Below are 21,821 nucleotides of genomic sequence, written 5' to 3'. Positions count from 1 at the left end.
TTTGAAGAGGAGAAGAACAAGCTGCTGGACACTAACAGGATCCATTTGAAACACAGTATAAGAAAACTGAGCAAAACAAGTCTCCCAGGTAGGCTGAAGGAATATCCATTTCCCCCTTGCATTGTCAGTTCTCAAGGTTCCCTGCTGTGACTCTGGAAATTTAATCTTTCCTCCCCACTCCCGCAAAGCGCCTCAGGCTCTTTCCAACTCTTCTCTGCCTATGAGGGCCTGGGAAACCTTGCTCTGCTGCCAGCCACTAACGGCAACAAGTCTCACCCTTTGCATCGCTTGGGACACTACACATTACTGCATCCTTTGAGCAAGGGACTGCTGAGATTAAGCACTGGCTGCCCCCGGAAGATGCCTGCGATACAGCCAGAGCTCCTGGAATACTTCTTCCCCTTTCAGCACAGCCAGGATCCAACCTTTGATAATGTGCAGCAGCTAGTGCACAAATGCACGCTAAAACCACGCTCGAAATCAGTGGAGCTTTTTATATACTGTAATAGATCCCAACTGTAGCAAAATATTAATATTGAGCTCTCAGGGCTACGAATATGGTATTGGGTCCAGGATACACATTTTTAAAAGGTCCCTAAATGCATATTCATATAATAAACCACAAAAGCTCTAAAGAAGCTGCTGCCATCTGTTCTCTGGATGCTGACATTTCTCCACAATTCCATCCAACTCACTATTTTCTGGAATATCATAAAAAAGAGGAGACAAGAAAAGGAAATGAAAACAGAAAAATTACAGTTGAGACTATATCCTGAAGTCACAACTCTGTTCCTGGGTATCATAAGGTTCTCCAGAATTTTCCTGTGGCATGTGATACAGTAAGAAATTGTGTTGCGGATAGAGTTTAAGCTTTAGCTCTAAATTTCCTTACTTTTACCAGGTAAGTCAGACTCATAACTTTTGTATGTGGTTGCTTTCTGACTTAATGTGTATTCATTTAGTGCTTGTAATTTGAAACAGGCATCATATTCCTGTTTTAAATGGAAGGTTTGGAGGTGGTGGTTGACAGGAGGAAAGAACGGTAGACTAGCGCTTAGTTTCCCTTAAATTGCGCCTTTGGTCTTCTCTTAATAGGCAGCTGAGGTGGGCAACGACCCCACCAACAACACAATAGATCAGGTACGGAAACACATCCTGTCCATATCATTAAAAGAATTCAGAATGTTTTTGTTTTGGATCAGTGACAAGATCAAAGGTACCAGCAGTAATCAAAGAACACGTCTGTAAAAGCTGAATAATGGTTTAAGCAGCTTTCACTTTTCTATTTTAAGTTGAAGTCAAGTACGGTACGTGTTGGGGGCGGGGGGAGGAAGGTGCTACAACTACTGTTATGCCGGGGCCCCCAATCAGTGTCAATTCTTGGCAAAAATCGCCATCTTCCCCCCACCAACACAGGCTTTAATTTAGGCAATCAACTCTTGACAGAGGGAGTTGCCACTTTTTAACCTCATGAGGAAAATGCATTAAATAAATGCTCTGAAAATTCAGAGGAAGTCCTAATAAGTGATAGCAGGCACTGAAGCCTAAGGAGCCCATGCAGCGCTCAGTGAAGGCCAGTTCTTCCCACCGTGCAGAACAGGAATTAAGCACTCTCTCCTCTGTGGGGAATATCCTGAGGGCCAGCCAGAATCCACAACACTAAATATTCAAGTGCTTCCTCAAAACACTGCTTAAATGTGGGAAACTGAACAGACGAAGACAGAGATATGATTTAGCTTTTTAATACACATTATCTTCTCACAGCCCAGGAGCTCTAAGCAGCACAGCGCACTTGCTGCCACCGTAGCGCACCAAAGGGCAGCTCTTGGGTGCGTCAGCCTCCACTAGGACACGCCTTGCTTCCAAAGACTGCCCGCCCAAATAATGCTTAGGTCCTGCCCATTTTGGTATTCAGATCAGCCATAGCATTGCAAAAGATTAAGTGGTCACAGGAAAACAAATAAGACAATAGAAAAAGATCCACCGCTTCTTGGCAACGTGACCTACATGAACTGTATGAACCAAGCACATGCTTGTATATACATGCCTGGATCATATAAGCCAAAGATTCACGAGTAGTCTATTTTTATAAATAGCCATGTAATATTTTCTTACTAATGTGAGCCTCCTTACTTTTAAATCTCTATTTTTAGGTTCAAAATCTGAACAACAGTCACCTTGCCATGGAGAGAAGAAACCAAGCTTCTCAGAGAATTGCCATACAATGATTTACCAAACCTTTTACAGATAGCTATTCAGTAGTTTCAAATTACTTTATCTCTGACTTACCATAATTCAAAAAGTTAACAGCAGGAGTCCATTAAAGGACAGCAAGTCACCAGGTAGCACTCTGAGGCTGTCATTAGAAGTAGATATGGACAAAACAGTTCAACTGGATTCAAACTCCTCACTAGCAGTAGGGCAGTCTCCCAGAACAGCTCTGTTGTATTAAACAAGCATTTTAAAGTGGGCTAAGTACCCAGTTTCTCTTCTTCCTGAACCATCATTATTCACCCATTCATACCTAGGCAAAACTGACAGATGTCTCAAATGTGCTTGAGCACAGCAATCAAAGTAAAAATATTCATTAGATTCTAACACTTGGGCAGGATAAACCTCAATTCTATTTTGCTTTTAAAAGCCTACCCTAACACTCTCCCTGAACAGCTTAGATTTCCAGCCCACACATGTGGATTATCAGAAGAAACATAGGTGTGTGAGAAACCACGAGGGAAAACGCTTACATGCACTTTTCTCAGACTACTAGAAACAGTTGCACTGAAAGGAGGAACCAAACATCAGCTGCTCAGCACCAGTGCAGGGATGAAGACAATCACAAACAACAGAGGTTAGTACGGGGGTAAACATCTTGAAAGGAACTGCCTTTGGAAATGTCATCTGATTTTGTCCTTCTGAGATCTAATTGAAATTTCTTTACTGAAACAGTAATGCAGCTACAAAAAAAACCAAAGTATATTGTGCCACAGTAGAAAACAACAAACACACACCAAACTCTCCCTCACACACTTCTTGCTAGGGAGGTTGTCCCCAACTCTATAAGCTTAACTTGGTCATCTTCTGGTTTTTGTTATATCAGTTAGCATTCAACAGTCTACAGAGACTTGAACTCATTGTCAAAAAGATCCAACAGCAGAGCTGCTTTTTATTTCTAAAAAATTAGAGACAAATCTTGTCTCAAAAATAGATCTACACCAACTGTGAAGATTTCATGGAATAAACATATGATTGGTATTTATGATACTTGTGGCAGGGGGAGCAACACACATACCCCTCAGCTGATCCCAGACATGCACTTATCTGAACTTTGAGCACCAAAATGATCACAACTCAGCCTTGGATACACTTATATTAAGACAATGTTCAAAGTTATTCCATCTCTTGGACAAAAAACAAAGACGCACAGTTCTGTTTGAGACCCATCGCATAACTCCAATGGATTCTTACCATCTGTTCATATAAACAAATTCCGAAACATCTAGAAGCACTTCACACGCAGGATCAGAAGTGCAGGGACAGAACGTTTCTCTGAAACTTAGCATCAGCTTTGATACTAAATACACCAGATGCAAAAGTGACTCTCCTCTTTCCAAGTACAGACCAGTTCTGAGCTTAACACAGTACTAGATGAAAGAATGAAGCTAAGTGGGAGACCAAGGCGAGGAAGTGAACTATAGCAAATGTCTCCAACTTTATACTGAACTGGAAAAAATTCTTCTGGCCTTCTAACCTCCACTGAGGCTGCCAAATCTTGCCCCTCAGCTCAGAAAGATGATTAACAGATTACTAACTCTTCAGTAAGGAACCCCCAAACACTCAGTACCTGGTTCTAAAGAACAAAACTGTTTTGCAGGAAGATGACAGGCATCTGAGTTCTCAAACAGAGGCCTTCACCATATCTGCATCCAGTCAGTAGCTTGTCTTCATTGCGAGACTCCAGCTCACTTATTCATCTTACAGGTAGGTGGGTTTCTTTGTTTGTTTGTTCTAAAAACTTTTTGGTTCCTCCTTATTTAGGTCACAAGTAATAGCTCATTCAAGACCAAGCATGAGCAAATAACCACAGGTTATTACCCGTGGTTATAACCACAGGTTATTCTATACTGGTTTAGAAGCTCTGATCAAAGAGCTCCCAGTAGGGATGTACAATTCTATGCTGTATACGAAGGTAAATGCAGGGCATAAATAAAAAAAATAACAGAAATGCACAATGATAGCATGTTTTACAGAACTAGATACTTCACACAAAACCTGTGAGATGGAGTAATTCACACTTTTAATGTTCTCCATGTCATGTTGCACAATAAGAGAAGAGGAAAATGAAGGAGCAAGACTGTGAAAGACAGATCATCAGTTTAGATGCCTACCACTGTATCATCCACTCTAGACACTATGAGAGAAGCAAATCTTCAGGAAAGATTTATCTAGGATAGTTAGTTAAGCAAAGAAACAATTTTTAGCAGTCTCAAGTCTTTTGCTTCAATTAAAAATAGAGAAAACTAAAGGCAACGTAAACACCAAAAAGCAAATATAAAAGCAACTTCTCCAGAACAGGGTAGACCTAAGTAACCCTGAGTTTTCAGGCAAAGCACCAGAACAGCCTAAGTGTCAATGCAGAATCTAACTAGCTTCCACTAAGGTTTAACCATTTTTACTAAGGTGGTGTATTCTGCTACTAGTTCTTTCAGTACACTGACTTGTCTTAAGGCTGAACGGTAGTCTGAAGTATAGCAGAAAAATTAGCTAGTTATTATGAAGTTTTGGAATGCACATTTGCAAGGTCAGGAAGCATCCCTCATGTTTGTTACCTTGCCTCTTCTAGAAAGTAGAGAGTTCAAAGGGAAAATACTGACACTAACAGTACAGTTTTTTCCTTTTTTGAAGGAAACTTAAGTGCTGCTCTGCATAAGCAGCATGGCACCATTAACAGAGGACTGTTAGCTGATATCAGACTGCAATATACAGGTGATCATTGCATGTGAAGAATATCACTCCTGCTGTCTTTGGGCAGCTGAGCAAAGGAACCGCTCAGGTTTTTTGGGGATGCTTTTAAACAATCACACCGTCAACTAGGGATGGTAACAATCCAGCAAAATAAATAGCCAGTTGGTGAGTCTAGATTGTGCTTTGGAATTAATGTGGGATTCACTAGCACAGCTAAAGAAAATGTAGATCCACAGATCTTGCCATATTTTAGGCACACAAAGTCTGCCAAAAAATACATAACCCACTGCTGCCAGTACAAACCAAAAAGTTCAATTCAACAAGGTATGACACGAAGCAAATCAAATTTACTACATTCACCTCAAACATGATGCTTTTAATTACCATCACTTCAGAGATATTAACAGCAGGGAAATGAGTTTAAGCTCAGACATTCTGTTGAGTACAAAATCAGATCTCTCCAAGTATCCAGTAGGGTTCAACTATATTCCTACTGAAGTTAGAGCTCATACTCTAATTGGCTTCCACCAACACTAAACAGTTTTGGGAAACTCCACCCAGAGCTGACTCACCAGTTCAATGTCCCACTATGTGCACTATTACTATGTGCACTAAAGCCCAGAGTTCTCATCAAGCTAATTCCCCTCAGGTCTAGGAAGTTTGCAAAGCAGATTGTTCCTGCCTCTGTGGTTTTTTTATCTTGTTCTTTCAATAACAGAAAATATAATATTTAAGCTAGTCCTGAGGGATAGAGCACAAGGTTACGCTGGGTCCTGTCAAAGGAATGAGATCTCAGCTGTTTTGAGTGTCTTGTTTCTGAGAGCAGTTGAGCACCACAGAGGACCTTGTCTTCTACACATTCATGCATCTGGACATAGGTAAAGCTCAAATATTGAGTTTGGAAATGAAAAATAGGTATTTACAAAAACTATGAATTTTCTCAAATCCTCCCCTTTTGGTAAAAGTTCTGAGAGTCTGCATAACTACTCAATGTCCAGACAAGATAAACACAGAGCGGTAAGCAATGATCAGGATGAAAAGAGCAATGCCTGCAACATTCTCCAAGCCATTAGAAGGCAGAAAAGAAAATCACATTTCAATGTAGCTGAAGTTTGGTGAGCAAGGAATTAGAGACCTTTTCTATGTAGCCAGAAAGCTCTGTGAAGCAGTTACAAGGTTGCAGAAAGTCACCAGACACTTGGACTCCATCCAGCCTGATGGAACAACAGGGATTTCCATAAGAGGAAACATTAGCTCGCTCCCTGGCAGGCTGCGTATTGTTTCAGGAACTCAGGAAAGGGGTTTGGGGTGAGACAAGCTAGAAGCAGGGAAGAAACAAGAGCTGGAACAATAAGACTATGTATGTTGAGAGTCTAATCATACCAGATACTAAAGAAAAAAAGAAAAAAGAAAAAAGAAAAAAGAAAAAAGAAAAAAGAAAAAAGAAAAAAGAAAAAAGAAAAAAGAAAAAAGAAAAAAGAAAAAAGAAAAAAGAAAAAAGAAAAAAGAAAAAAGAAAAAAGAAAAAAGAAAAAAGAAAAAAGAAAAAAGAAAAAAGAAAAAAGAAAAAAGAAAAAAGAAAAAAGAAAAAAGAAAAAAGAAAAAAGAAAAAAGAAAAAAGAAAAAAGAAAAAAGAAAAAAGAAAGAAATCCACATTACTGAGGTCTAATAGAGAATCAGGATGTCTGAGGCAAACTCAGTGGGGGGATTTCATTTGAGACAGGACAGTTAGCTGCAGTTAACCTAGATGCTTTATCATATTAAGAAACTTTTCTTACCAGATATAGGAAGCACATACACCACTGAATGCTTTTGCGCTCCCTGTCAGAGACTGCACATCACATACATAGCGTAAGCCCTTTGAAAAAACTCAATTTTGCTGATGTCTAAGTCAATTTTCAACTCCTTTAACAAACTGCAAGGACTTTTGTAAGCCTAGGGGTCAATATGCACCGTCTCCAGCAGTTTAAAAAAACAAAAACAAAATAAAACTAAAATACACACACAAGACATTTTCTTTCAAAAAGAGCAGCAATAATATTTATGCTTCTAAAGTTATTTTTGCAAGCCAAATGGCTAAAAGTAAGGCTCACCAATAGTTAGAGCTAGAAGGAACAAACAGTTGGGTTTCACTTCTGCAGCAAGACCTTGTTTAGTTAGTTCTGGGCTAAAACCTGGCAACTGTTAGCATTCACACTGACACTCTCACAATAGTTTTGAATAGGAAGTACAGAGTATAGTATTCAATAGAGAAGGCAGGGAGGATTTAGGTGGGAAGAAAGTAATTGTTCAAGCTGGCATTTGGCCAGCACATGGAGGTTAACACTTGTGGAAGGAAAAAAAAATATATCAGTATTACGAATTTTTCATGGAACAGGAAGATATTCCAAACCACTTTTTTTTTTTTTTTTTGTAAACCTTTCCTCTAAAATAGCATGCATCTCAGCAGCACAGTACTTTCACCACGTGCAGGATCTGTGGAACATTTATTTTCTAATTTAGGAAATATAACATGAAGCCTAATATTGCTGGTTTCTCCTGTCCAGGACCTGACAATTTGGTGACAACATTGCAGTATGGTGTAGAACAACCAATACTGACCAGAACTATTTGTGAATTTGTGAGAGTTATCATACCATTGGGCACAACAGACATCTCACTTATTTTTAGGAAATACATCAAATGAAATACTAAGTTTCTGGTCACCTACATACTAGACTCATGATATAAAAAGGAACAAATGGACAGCTGGGATAAACAGCACTTGGGGGAGAAATCTGATAGCTGTTGTCAGTATTTGAAGGATATATTTTTCCTAAACTATGGTTTCCAAAGAGAAAAAAATTGTTCATTTTCTCTCGCTATACTCATGCCTTCCTTCCAACTTCTTCCAAATATACACTGGCAAGTGTATTTGCTAGCAAGAACAGCTATAGAAATAGGAAGTTTAGGTGAATGTAGCAGAATATTTCAGGAACAAATGTTTCATTCATAACCACAGTTATGGGCATAGAAAGTCAAAAGCAATTAATTGGTAATCCAGTATAAATACAAACCAAACACTGAAAAAGATTTTTCATCTGAACTGAAAAATCCTAGTTTAAAAGACACACACACAAAACAGATTTACTTAGTTAATAATGAAATATTTTCCATGAAAAACTGTAAAAAGTAAACATTTTGTCCAACTGAAAAGCACTGGAAATTTGAATAGCGACTCAATTTAGGAATTACTTGCCCTAAATTATTTCCTCCTCTCAAGTAAATACCAAGAAAAGGAAAGTAATTCCAAGAATACTCGCGGTCATAATAATGAGATGAAGTCAAGCAAAGGAAATGTTTGGCTATATACTAGGAAATATTTCTTTAAGTTCAGACTATCAAACAATTGAATACCTATCCAAAGGGAGGAACAAAAGCTGTTTCACTCAAGTCATTTAAAAACCAAGCAAGAGAGGCCAAGACAGTATCTTTAAATACTTTTTCAGTGTAAATGTAAAAAATAAATCCTGGAAAAGTGAATAAATGACTTACAGACGTTTCTGATTTGATAAGCATGTATTTCCCTATAAGAGGATTATCGTAATTCTGGGATGTTTACCTTGGCATGCAGTGGTCAATATAGCTCAATGATACAGCAACATCTTTGAGAAACATTAATGCCATTTCGGATGAAAACAGAGTGTTTATTCTCTGGGTTTGCAGTTGACCAGAGAGGCAACTGGAATTAACAATAATTTTTTTCTCCTTTAAATACTAGCTATGTGTTCAAACATGTTAAACTACCCAAGAGCGAGACTCTGGGACTCCATCATCGCTCAGGAAGCTGATTAACGAGAACGAACAGAAGCTAGATCATTCAGCAGAAATATACTCTCAGTTGACCCTGCAAAGCTTTGCAAAGGACAAGATAATTAGCAAAACTCCTGTGCAAAACTGGATTTCTCCAGCTTGGCCATACTGGCTTTCTAACAGAACTGGTGGTATTTCCCAAGTTCACTTAGCTCTTGAAAAAGCAGCCAATATAAAAGTTTTTAAAAAGAAAAGCAATTGTAATACAAAGTCCCGAGATTGCTTTACACATATACCAACATACACACTGGACAGTTTAGGCAATAATTTTTAATTATCTGTCAGTATTCTTTACTCAAGAGTGCAGAGAGCACCATGTCACACTGCAGTCCCAAACCTTCCTCCCACTTCAATTATCTGCAAACATTAAAGCTGCCTGAAGGGTTCTTCCCTCATGGTTTTCAAAGTCATGAGATGAATACCATGCTGTCACGAGTTGTCAGAAATAGAATAAGAGAACGAGCATTGATAATTCAGTAGGTAATAGATGAGGAAAAACATCAGATGCATACACAGGAAAGTAACACATCCATAATTTTCTTTGGGACCAATTAATGCTAGAATTGGTTTGCATATTCTTAATCAGAATTGTGTTGCAATTTTCTTGTCCCAAGAACAAGAAAATCTTTTCTAATGAAAGTCAACAAGACACTTTCTTGATTCATTAAATAAATACATTCTGAACTACGGCACAGAATAATCACTTTGTCAAGTACTAACATCAGCAACAATATGGGACTTAAGGGCATAAATATTTAAGATGTGTTCCAGATGTTCATTTTGCAAGCTCTGTTATTGATGTTTCCTCAGAACAATGATAGAAAACCAGAAGCATCCAAGCTACGACCTTGCAATTCAGAGTGTTGAGGCCCTCTTCTCTCATCTTTTCATCTCTCCTCCCATCACCTAGCTGACAGTGACACTAACACTTAGCAACAGCTACTCTTTATAGGCTGCTTCTTTCCTTCCCTTCCCCCACCATCTGCTTTCTCTTTATTAAATTGCCCTCCCTCTCAACACCCTAGCACACACGCTCTAATCGAAGGGTCTGTTCATTTTAGAACATTTACTACCTGTTCGCACAGTGCTGTCAGTGGGCTCACGCTCTTCCCCCCCCCGCTACTCCACCACACATACTGCTGTTTGCAGTAGTAACACAGGTAGAAAACAGTCAGGTCTTGCTGCTGTATGGAGGGCTTTGGGGAGGTGGGGAAGGAGGGGGGTGACTGACTGCTTTCAAGAATGAGTGCTTTCTGACTTTATTCACATCATTCCTTAATCTCTAGCTTTAACCTTATCACCATAGCTCCGTAACTGTTTAGAGTACTGGTGAAAACAATTTAGGCCACTACCCGCAACAAGATCAGCTAGTGATGTCAGGCAGAGGTCTTGCAGTCAGGGCTCACATACTGAGCTACAACTGCACTCCTGTCACACCTAACAGTGGGTGAAACCATGCTGGTTGTAGCCAGGAAAGAAAAAATATTACTGTGAAAATAGCAGCTAGCCCAAATCACTGTTGCTGAATTTCTTCAATTCCTGCTCATGCTGTGATGCCACCTTAGGGATCTCTGCAGAACAGGACACTTGTCAAATTTTCTGTCCTGCTTTTATCAAGTAGTACAGCAACTGAGATATTTTTCTTACTGTTCCTACTGCCCGAAATCAGCCATGCTGTCAAGAGCTGAAATTCAGCAACAGAAAAACAATCTTAAGAAAAGTAAATTGCCCAAAGACATGGTGATATAGGTCGTGTAAAGGTCACTTCAATGCCTTTAAGCAGAACATATTTCAACCAAGTCTCAGTGATGCATTGGTGTCTTTTTAGAGGAATGTGATTAAGTAATAGAATTTCACTATGAACTTCTCCTAACTTGCTATAAAATGGTTAAAATTTTGCCTAGCCTCTGTTCCAAATTATGCACAACGGATTTGAGGTTAGTGATTATCATCCAAACACTCCTTGTGTACCAGCTGATGTGCCCCATTTAGGAACACCGAAGTTCTGAACAGCAGCTCTGGAAGTCAAACATCCAGGGTTTTTTTTTTTTCCAGTTTCTTTTGCTACAGACCACCCAAACCCTCTCACCGTGCACTGAGCTGAAAATGGCTGCAGGGTCTAAGAACAAAAGTTCAGTTTACAGTTCTTACTCTGCAGACACATGTGGAAAAGAGTGGTACACTGCTCAAACAATGTCAGCACCATCACTTCCAGGGATACTACAGAAGTGGCCAGTGAGAGAAGCAAAAAGACTAAACACCACCTTCAGCCAGTCCAATGAGAGGGATGATCCCAGCCTCAAACCACATGTCTCTGCAGAGCCAATTACTTCATTGTGCTTACCTCTGAGAGAAATTATAGGAAGGGCTCCCCTTCTACTGTCCAACAATTCATAATGAAGTACCTATAAACTGCTTTGAGTGATTTTGTGTTTAAAATGCCACTGAACCGCTCCTTCCTGATGCAAGTGTTGTTAATATGGCATTCGACTCATACAGTCAGTTATTGCTATCTGCAAAAAAGTTCCGTTCAACAACAAAAAGTCTTTATCAAAGCTTGCACAATCATGAAAGCGATTATGAAACTATCTTTCAAGGACTTCAGTTTAAGGCAGGCCCTTCAGTAGGGAATTAAACACGCTGCTGTAACAAGCAAGTAATATACTTTGCCACTTTTACACTCAAAGCCAAACATACATTGTTATCTGACACACAAACTAACTTTCTCTAAGTAGAATAATAGACTAATGACTAAATTCCACTTTGTTACCAAAAAAATTCACTTCTGCCTAACCCTTAACATTTTGTCACTGACACAAAATATCAAACTCCTTTAAGAGAAATTTGAAATCCACAGATAGACAACCAATAGCCCCAGATATCTCACGTGAAGTCATGAATTCAACTACCTTCCAAGAAAACTTTACTTCCACTGAAAAGTAAATGTTTGTTCTAGACTGGTTGCATACTGATATCCTAGTCAGTGTGAGCAAAATAATAAGATGTTAGTCTCTAGAAAAACTTCTATCAAATAAGGCTTTTCTTAAAAAATTGTTTGGTTTGGTTTCGCAAGCTTCACCAGGGCTCCCACGATGTACCTATTCCTCCACTCTGCCAGTGGCTGGTTAGAGACAATGCATCAGTGAAGACTAATCCCATCAGAAGATACCATCTCTTCTCCTTAACACAAAAAGGTGTCAGGTTTACCTGTTTAATTTTAAGAGATTACCCTTGAGAATCAAGTTCAACTACAGTTTATGCCTAAAGCCCAGTAAATGCATATACAGCGTATCTTAAGTATATTAAAAAAAAATCCTTGAGTGGCAAATGCATCCGAAACACCCCAGTGGGGATGAAAAGCCTATAGTAAATTTATGATACATTAAGTCCTATGAATTTATGCTATGCTAAGTTGAGAATAGCAAGAAAACTCCTCCTAGAGTAGTTAAACATCATACCACTGGGCTTAAAGACCCAGATCTCCCTCCCAATTAACATTTTTGTTTGAAGACTAACTCTATTTAATTTGAAATTTCCTCTTTCTGTGCCAATTACATTTTAAAACTTCTTCCTGTGAAGTTTTAAAATGCACTGTCTTATTTGACACACAAAGTACTACTAAAAACAGCCCACAGTAGAAAAAATGTTTTTCTTTCTTTAGTATCAAGCACCTGGCAAGTAAATGGAAGGTTCCTGTGAAGCCTTAAAGGCTATTAGAAGCATTCCTCTTTTTCCCCCAAGGACTCAAAACCCAGTTATTTTCATTTCTCCATTTAAACCTATGAAATTACATCATCTTTTCCCTTTGATTTACACTTTACAGTATTTTTTTTCCACATTGTTCCTCAGGTTTCTAATCCACTAATAATTAAAACCGCTGTTGGCTTGATTATGAAATAGTGGGAGAAGAGATGCCCGATATTAAATTACTCTTGACAAAATAGGAACCTTTATTACCTTCAGTAAGATAGATGACTTAATCTAGTATAAACTTAGGCTTTGCCATTTATGATTTGCTTCAGCTGTGTAGGTCTTCGACACAGCTCTCCAAGTCCTTGAGAAACAGTAAACTAACAATCTGCTTTTGAAGGGCCTCTGCACAGAGTGTAACAGTGTATGAAAGCAATAGTTTTGTTAGTTGTCTATGCTGGGAAGGTAAACATTGAGCAATGGCATGAGTCTACGACACAGGGTCAATTCCCTACATGGGCACCTGCTGCTTTGTAAGCACGAGGTAACTTAGCATGAAGTGGAAAACACTGACCTGCACAAAGCAGCTCAAGAAAGAAATGGCACATTTACCTTTGAAAACAGTGTATGTCACTGAAGAATGTGGACTGCTAAACTCCTTAGCAGACAGGAAAGACAGACAAATTCATCCATTGGTGCTCTTGGAGCCAGTTAAGTTCATTTTGGCCTCTTAGGTTTAGGAGACAACCACTGCAATTGTGGGGACTCCCTATTGTGCTATGTAGGGAACAGATGCAAAAAAGTGAGACCCGTCCTTAAAGCCTCACGCCCTCCCTTCCCCCTGCAACAGAAACAAAAAACAGTAATCTGCTGGTAGCAGCAAAAAAAAATTCTATAAAAGTTTGATTTAGGACTGAAAGTCATTGCAGTCAACAACCATTTAAGCACGGCTTGGGAAAAATGCAAAGAACATCAACTGGAAGAACCAAGACATCTGCTGCCTGCAGCTCAAAAGCATCAGTGCTTGGGTAAGGAACCAGTCAGAGATGGAGAAAGCCAATGGGTCCAACAGCATCAAATAGAAGGACTGCAACGAGCCGTAACTTAACATTTAAAATAGGTTAAATTGCACTGTTACACAATCTTGTGTAGCATACACATTCTACAGATCAAGACAACTTACATTCACCCAGAAGTTCTCAAGAACTCCCACAGCTGAATTTTCAGCATGCAATAGGCTCACACTAAGACAAACAATGAAATGAGTTCTGTCCATTAGAAGGATGTAATGGCAGTTGCAACTGGAAGCTGCATTTTTAATCAGCCATCAGTTCACTTGAAGGGAAGCACATGAAAAATTCTCTGCTGGTAGCCTAGCTCTTTCTGTCAAATTCCCACTAAAGAAATATTTCAAAGGTCATTGTGAGAGAAAGTGAAGGGACAGCTCGAGATGGACATGTTTAAGTCAGAAAATGAATACTTTTTATATTTTAGATCTCAAAAGCTGGATCCCTTCCAGAAAGAAGTTCTCTCTATGAAAAACAAAGAACAATTTTAAATGGATAATATGGCATCACCCCGGAAGGGAACTCTGGTAAAAATGCCAACAATACACCAGCCATGCCCAAACATCAAGATCATAGAATAGGATTCCAAGACCGAAGTATCGCGTACTACTGGCATACTTGCGGCATGAAACCAGGACAAAGTTTCAAGTTTTCTGCTCCACATTCAGTTTTATTTTTTTTCTTCCTCATTGTACACAGAAGAAGCTACAGAGACATACTAAGACCCACATGCAAACAAGCATAATTCTCAGATGTTGCTAAAATCTATAGGTTCTACTGGTATATGAAATGTCACATTTCCATGTCCTTGGAAAAAAAGTTAGATGATTGTAAGACGAATACTTACCAGTATTTCATAGTTGAGCAAGATTTTTATTCCTCCAAATACAGTGAAGAACACTCACAATTAATCCACTAATATAAGTATGTTGGGTAGATGTGCAGTCTGCCAGTATGTGCACACAAAACCAGTTGCCGGTACAGTAAACAAAATCGCACTTAATCATGAATTTCTTTACTCCATTACAAGTACACATATGCCTTCACCACCTAAAGAGTAAGGTCATTTGCACATCTTTCACATGCCAGTATGCTGAGTCTACTTATTCCTACCTTTACTGCTCTCCCTTAACAGGAACGCAGTTTTACTGGGAAAAGATGCTCACATTTATGATAGAGATATTCCTCTTCCCCTAGAGAAATAAGCTAAGGCAGCTGTTTCCTCCACTCTCCCTCCCCCCCTTTTTTTTTCTTCTCCAGAGAAACTTCACAGAAAAGTGGTACTTGATAGCAGCAGCAGCTTCCAGGTAGGTGGCAGGCTATGAGCAGAGGAGGAAGGTCTACTTACCGAGTAAGTCCTGCTTACTCAGAGACAGGTACCACTTTCTGCTGCTATGCAAAATTAGCAGAGAAAGCTGCACAAGCAGGATTCTCTGCCGAAGCAACTCTTTCACTCATTTCTGATTCAGTTACCCCAATACGTTCCCTCCTCCCTTTAATACTTTTTAGAGAGGCTGGAATATACCAGCTAGTTTGGTATAACTCAGAGCTAGATGCCTGTTAGTGTTTTTGTACCTAATACCATCATTGATACCATCAAGATGTGCCAATGTCTGATTTGCCTCTGAAAAAACACTACCAGGCACACAAGCACGCACAGTTTTCCTGGGCTTTGCAAATGCATTATAGTGCTGCCATGGAAAAAAGACAGTGTCATCTGACAGAGTTTGTCCAGTCTCATGGGCTCTCAGATCTACATCAGTTTTACAGAATAAAAAGCTATAAATGCTAGCAACTATGTTTGTGTGCACATAACACTTTCTGAAGACAGGAACACCACCATCCTAATATAAATCCATCCTGTGTTCTCAGGAAGAAGAGACTAGAGTATTTCCCTGCAACAAATTAGCAAAGAGGGAGCCAAAGTCTAAAAGAGACCATGGAAGATTAAATATGGACAAGACTTGTGCAATAGCTGGCAATGACAGCAGCTAAAGAAAGTCTGACCTGTTAATTCAGGGAACTAGCAACTCCCATATTCTTATGCTAACAGTAATTGATCCCTCTAAGCCCAGAGGGCATCAAAAATGGGTTTGAAAAATCGTATTTCCAATTGAGATCTTCAGCTCCAAGTATACTATTTTGACTACTTTATCTTCAGCTAAGAATGTGAATTCAGGCACCTTAAAACAGACTGCTTCTGGAAAGAACACACATTCTCCTACATGCTTTTTCTCCACTTATAAAACAAAATGACATCTACATGATGACCAATGCCAGGTCACACGAACCAGTTTGCTAAAATGTGTAGATTGCTACATATACAAAAAAAATCTGTATAAGCTTCAGTCACAGCTACTTCATTCATAAATGTCAGTACAGTACTTGTTAAAAAAACTTGACATATTGTTTTTTGGTTTCTGAAGGTGGATATAACACGGACCATCCTTTGTACTGTTAAAGACTTCTGGATTCCTAAGGCCTGTTACGAGCACCTCCCTCCAGCTCTGCTGAGTTTAGGTCTCTCAGACCTAATATTATAGCACATTTCTCACCAGCTGCAACACTAAAGACACAGCTCAAAACTGTACTACGGCTCTAGGCAGCCACAGGAGATTTAGCATGTTCTGCCATGTAGCAAAGGCCACACAAACAAAATGCAACTTCACCAGTTAGAGAAGCCCCAGCTTGCTGAAGTACAGCCACACAAAATTTTTGCTACGCAATTCTTACTGCTTAAAAAATGACCACACAGATACCACAGGTTCTAATCATCAGTGCCTACTACAATCAGGAGCTTGGGGATCATGTTTTTTCATGATCCCTTATCACTTTATAAAAATGATCACACAGCTGAGACTGACAGAGACAGAGGGATTGCATTAGATAGCACTTATTTTTCATGGAGGACTTACTTTCTCCTCCATAGGAGCAGGCAGGAAAAGCTTCTACCCACGTTGCTTTCCAACATGCTTGTCAGACTGAAGAAGTTCGACCACCAGGAGAGATTGTATCAGTACGGTTGATTGAATGCTCATCTTGAAGGTGTACAACACCAGTATATCATATAGTGACATGTAGAAGGCCAGGAAGAACCAAAAATCTTAAACTTCATTGGCCTACCAGTGAGTTATATGAACGCTTTCACAAACCTGCCTGTGGCTGTAGGAGAAATACCTCTCTACAGTCCTCCTTTACTCCTCCGCACAGCACATCCCCAGCTTTTCAATAACAGTTCCACAGAAGAGAAATCAATTATATTAAGTGGCTCACCACTGCAGCTTGCTTTCTCTTGAATATTACACTGTATTTTCCCTACTTTTATATTTCCTGCAAGTGCCGTAAGCCTGAAAGGAAAGTCAACACACCAGGCAAAGTTACACAGGCTTCACGCCCATTTTGTCACCAGAGAGAATCCTGTAATTTCTTACCTGCAACAGATGACTGCTTTACAGGAGAGTGCCAAGTCCAGAAAGCTCTGCCTGACTTCAAATGACAGGGCATACTTCAGCGTGTGGCCATCAATAATCAGAGCAATATCATTTTCCTTGCCCAGAGAGTCCCCCAAACTGGTGCAATGCTGAGTCAGAGCAGCTCTTGTTGCCTGAAGGATAAACACACAAAGAAAAATCACGTTTCTTCTTATTATAGGAAAAGCACCCCCAAAGCATGGAAAGACAGCTCTAGATTATTCAGTGGAGCACAGCATACATGCACCCAAACTAGCACTGAGTTACTATTTTAATAGGACCTTGTGCAGAGACATTAATTTAAGTCACAAAGTCGCAAAAGCTGCATCAGATTACCTTATACACATTTTGTTTCAGGACAAACTTTGGCATTGCTGCTACACAGCCCCCCTCATATCTGTGATGCACCCCCTCGCTTTTCTTGGCTTTTAACACCATTCAAAGTATTACTGCTTGCTCCAACTCTCTTCCCTGCTTCAGAAATACTTTCATTGACAGTTGCTGGGAAAAGCTCAGGTGTTTCGCTGTCATAGCACATATTCTAACCCCCCACCGCAATGAAAGTCATGTTTAAACAAAGCATTCAGTTCTTTTGCCATTCACGTTCATTTAACAGTCAGCTCTAGTTGAATTAACCAGTGCTAAATGGCGTCAACAAATTAGTTTATGATCTGAAGTGCAGGCACACTTTCTGAAAGAGAAGGTCTTGCTGTCTCACTGCACATCAGAGGGAAGAAAAGCATGGAAAGCAAAGCCTTCACTTAAAATATGGCTTTTAGGTGACAAGCATTCACTAGCTGCTGGGATTATCCCATTTTTCAGTTTTTCCTCTTTATTTGAAAAAGAACAGTGACATACACAGAAGTTAACAGCTTTATATCAAATCTTCAAACAATTTCCAGTCCAGTGCTCTCCTTACTTTTAGTCAGAAAAAACAGAAAAAAATTAGAAAAGTGTACTCTTGCTCATCTCCAGACTATACAGCTTTACATGATGGTGCTAAGCTGTTACACCTATTTCTTATTGACACTTAAAGGGACTCAGTTCGTGATTTTTCAGTGTTGGTCTACAGGAAGTAGATAGTTATTTCTTTATATAAGATGAAAACCACCAGAACAGGACTAAAACTCCCAGAAATGAAAATATGAATGCCTCATTGAAATCTATTCATCATTTTATGGATCCACATTTCTCCAGGGAAGATTGCAAAGCCACAAGCTGCTGCTGAGTGCTGTATTTTCTATTTGCCTCTCCAGTTTAACACACACACATTTTAAAAAATAGGCAAACTATTCCCTCCAGACTATACATGTGCTGGTCCTGAGGAACACAAATTACTTCAACTAAGGCCAACACTGATGTGAAATCTGGATTTTTTCCTCTACATTCAGCTCAGAATAGAGTTGATGTATTTGCAAATGACTAAGCAAACCATCCAAGATGCATAGAAATCTGCATACATAAAACCCCTTGTGAAGATGGGAAAAGAGAAATATATGAAGTTCTACCTACTTCCTGTCAAATCCATCTGAGCCAAAAAGCTTCAGTCGCATACCCCACTTCTAAAATAAACACAGTAGGAAACAAGCTTCCATTCCTCAAATATTTTCTGCAGGGATTTTTCCAGCGTCTATCCGCTAAGGGAAGAGATGGAAAAAATAGCACAAAACAAAACAAGTCTCCCCAGTACTACAGGTTCATTAGTTCTTGACCAAAATTTCCACATGCTGCTTCTGCACACTACAAAAGAACAGAAATTTTATTCAGGGTTTTTTCTACTAGTAAAGTGATGGAGAACTAGGCACGTGATGTCTTTCTTCCTGTTGTAGAAAGCTGGATGGCTATTTTACAGGCAGGGTGCTGAGTACGAGACTGCTAATATAACATGCATACAGCACACACACCTGGCACCTACCAGGATTTTCTGTGGATTCTCTACATCTTAGAGTTCCCATCTAGAGGTCTGGATGATATATATAGATCATGAGTTGTCTGAAACATCTCACAGGAGCACTTCCTACATGGATTTCATTTTCGAACTGAGAAGCATCCTTTCTCATATAGTATATATGTAAATGCTCCTGTTCCCACACACTCTCCCAGGATGTTAATCCTGGAGAAGAAAAAAATATATATATCACACTGCACTTCTGATGTGCAAAAACTAGATTTCAATAAGACTGCGCTAACCCTGATTATCTCACACTTGCTAGAGGCTAAGTGCCAATAAAGGTACAGTTGATCAGAAGATACACAATATATTGGTGCTTCTAAACACTCAGACAATTGTAGTTATATTAGTAGGCATCACTGCTGTGTGGTCTTCTACAGCAGTCCAAGGAAGAGCCATGATTTTGCACAACAAAATACCATTTGATTTCTTCCGATTTACTCCTGCTCCCATTTTGATGGTAAAGTTTTACTATGTTGTAATTGTGATATTCATTCAGGCTAAAAATATCCTAACTGCAGTCATCAGCAACCACAACAAATCTGAACTTCTGTTTCATCAAAGTGGATAATCCGAAACTACTTTGAACTTGGACCACTCCCACTAATGTTTTACTGAAAAAGACAGCAGCAAAAGTATCTAATTTCGGTTGACTTAAGTCTTTCTAAACAGATTGCTGTTGCAGCATTATGTCAATGATCTTTAAATACCTGTTTTTATAAGATCATTGTAAAGGATTTTCCTCTATCCTTTTATTCCTAGCTCAAGAATGACCTTATTTCTAGACAGCAAAATACACTACATTTTAAAATTCTTCTTACTAATCAGTTATTTATTTTCATTCATAATACTGAATGAATTTGATCCGACTTCTGTGAATAAAGACAGCTACCACAGTACGCTCAGCAGCAAGACATCATAGATAGATACTTTTTATTTTTACCTGCTTTGAGTAGTGTTTCCCATGCAAAAATAGCTAAATAGGCAATAGAATCTGAAATGCATCACAAAATTCTTAGTATTACTATAAACTAACTCCAGCTCACAAACCAGCTGCTTCATAAAGTCACAAACTATGACTAGGTCACAGTCTCACACAAATAAAGCTAGTAAGATAGGATACAAAAATAATCCATACCCAATCAAACCTGTGGCTCATCATGTCTGTCGCCACATGTAGACAGCTAGGAATGAGTATAGGAACATGGCAAGTGGACATCAGCACTCCCTTAAAATAGCCCCTCCACCCCCAGGAGTTTGCAGCTCGGGGTCTTGCTCAGCCACGTGCAGCATCCCTTATGGACGAATCTTTGCTCCAGACCTCCCATCAAGAACTGTGGGAGAAGGATCACCAAGCTCGCAAGGAGAGAGAGGTCCGTCCTCCCAAAGAGTAAAGCAGGAAAAAGAATGGCACGTGGGCAAGGGAGACAAAAAACAACAACAACAAAACCATATCAGTGCCTAGAGGAATTTTGGATGGGGAAGAAGCTCAGAACATGACAGTAGTCAAGGCAGCATTACTGAAGGGAGGAAGAGGAAGGAGGGAGGATCAGGCAGCCACGGTGACAACTTATGCAACAGCACTTACTAGGCCCAGACAAGTGGGAGAACAATTGGGACAAAAAGGGGTGAGGCAGCTTCATAATTTATTTCCTGTAGTCCCACTGGTATGGAATTCCAAACAAATTCCCTTTAGCTCAAACTAAGAAACTAGTCCCAAACTGGAAACAAATTTAGAGATTAAGCAAATGAGTTTGACAAAAGGCTGCATAACTCTTACTGCGCAGGGTACTGCCAGCACAGGACAGCCATTTAGAAGACAGATCATGTTCTACACCTTTCTTACAATAATGAATATGTGTCATTCCCTCCTTCCTCGTTAAACTATGATGGATTAGCTTTACGGCCTCATGGTGTGTTACACTTGCACCCTACCTGCAAATTTACTGCAGAGTAGGTTATTGAACTTAAACTATAGCAGACTTGGTCCAGGCAAAACAAGGGTATATCTTGGGGGAAGGACAGTTGTTTCATCTACTTCAAAAACAGCACTAGGTAGTGAAAAATTTATAGAAAACCCAAAGATATGGGGGTGCACTTTAATTAAACACAATGTCATCAAGAATAGGAAATGGTTTTAGTTCAAGAACCCTTGTTCTTGGGGGTCATTTCTTTTTCTTTACTGCTTCCTCAGTCTTGCTCTAACCTTTTTCTTGCTCTGCAATGCAGAATTACCCCTTCCACCTCTTTGATCCACCCACAGGAATAAAAACTTCTCACTATTTGAATCAGGGGGAGACAGTCCCTGCCTTACTGCTTGTCTGGGAAGTCCCGGCCTTGTCCCCAGCTCTAGGCTGGGGCCACACTTCCGCCCTCTGCTCCTCATTGCCCTGTTGTTTCTTCATCTCACCAAAAGGAAGGTGAAGAGCCAGGCCCCAACCCTCCTCTCCCACACAGGTCGGGGGGACCACAGGGCCAGAAAGGGGAGTTATTCTCTCTCCACCATCTGTCACCCAAAAAAACAAGAGCTGAAGAAGTCATGCAATAACAGGAAGATTTCCAGGTGATGTTTCTCATCAGATGAGACCACTAGCCATAGTAATAAACCATGGAGATACCATATACATACCATATACAAGACTTATCTAACCCATGCTCTTAGTCACTGAACTTACTCATCTTCTGCTATGCAACAGATCACAGAACCTGCAGCAGGGCTAATATAACAGAAAAGCCTACAAATCAAGGCTCATTTAAACAGCATTCTGGAAAGCTCTCAATCTACTCTTCAATATCTACAGCTAAGCAAACAATAAAGAGGCACTAATTC

The 21,821-nt window shown here is 39.6% G+C and overlaps 1 protein-coding gene across 4 annotated transcripts in view; it reads right to left on the bottom strand.

Annotated features, from left to right (window-relative positions):
* ATP8A2 (ATPase phospholipid transporting 8A2) overlaps positions 1-21,821 on the bottom strand; it is a 340,878-nt gene that overhangs the window by 186,813 nt on the left and 132,244 nt on the right. For all 4 annotated transcript variants that reach the window (XM_068930206.1, XM_068930209.1, XM_068930207.1 and 1 more), the window contains exon 25: positions 17,002-17,174. In XM_068930206.1, coding sequence (XP_068786307.1) covers positions 17,002-17,174 — 173 coding nt within the window. The remainder of the gene's footprint in view (positions 1-17,001; positions 17,175-21,821) is intronic.

The sequence above is a fragment of the Struthio camelus genome, chromosome 1 (assembly GCF_040807025.1).
Source record: "Struthio camelus isolate bStrCam1 chromosome 1, bStrCam1.hap1, whole genome shotgun sequence".
NCBI lineage: Eukaryota > Metazoa > Chordata > Aves > Struthioniformes > Struthionidae > Struthio > Struthio camelus.
This window is presented reverse-complemented; position numbering and strand designations above follow the sequence as displayed.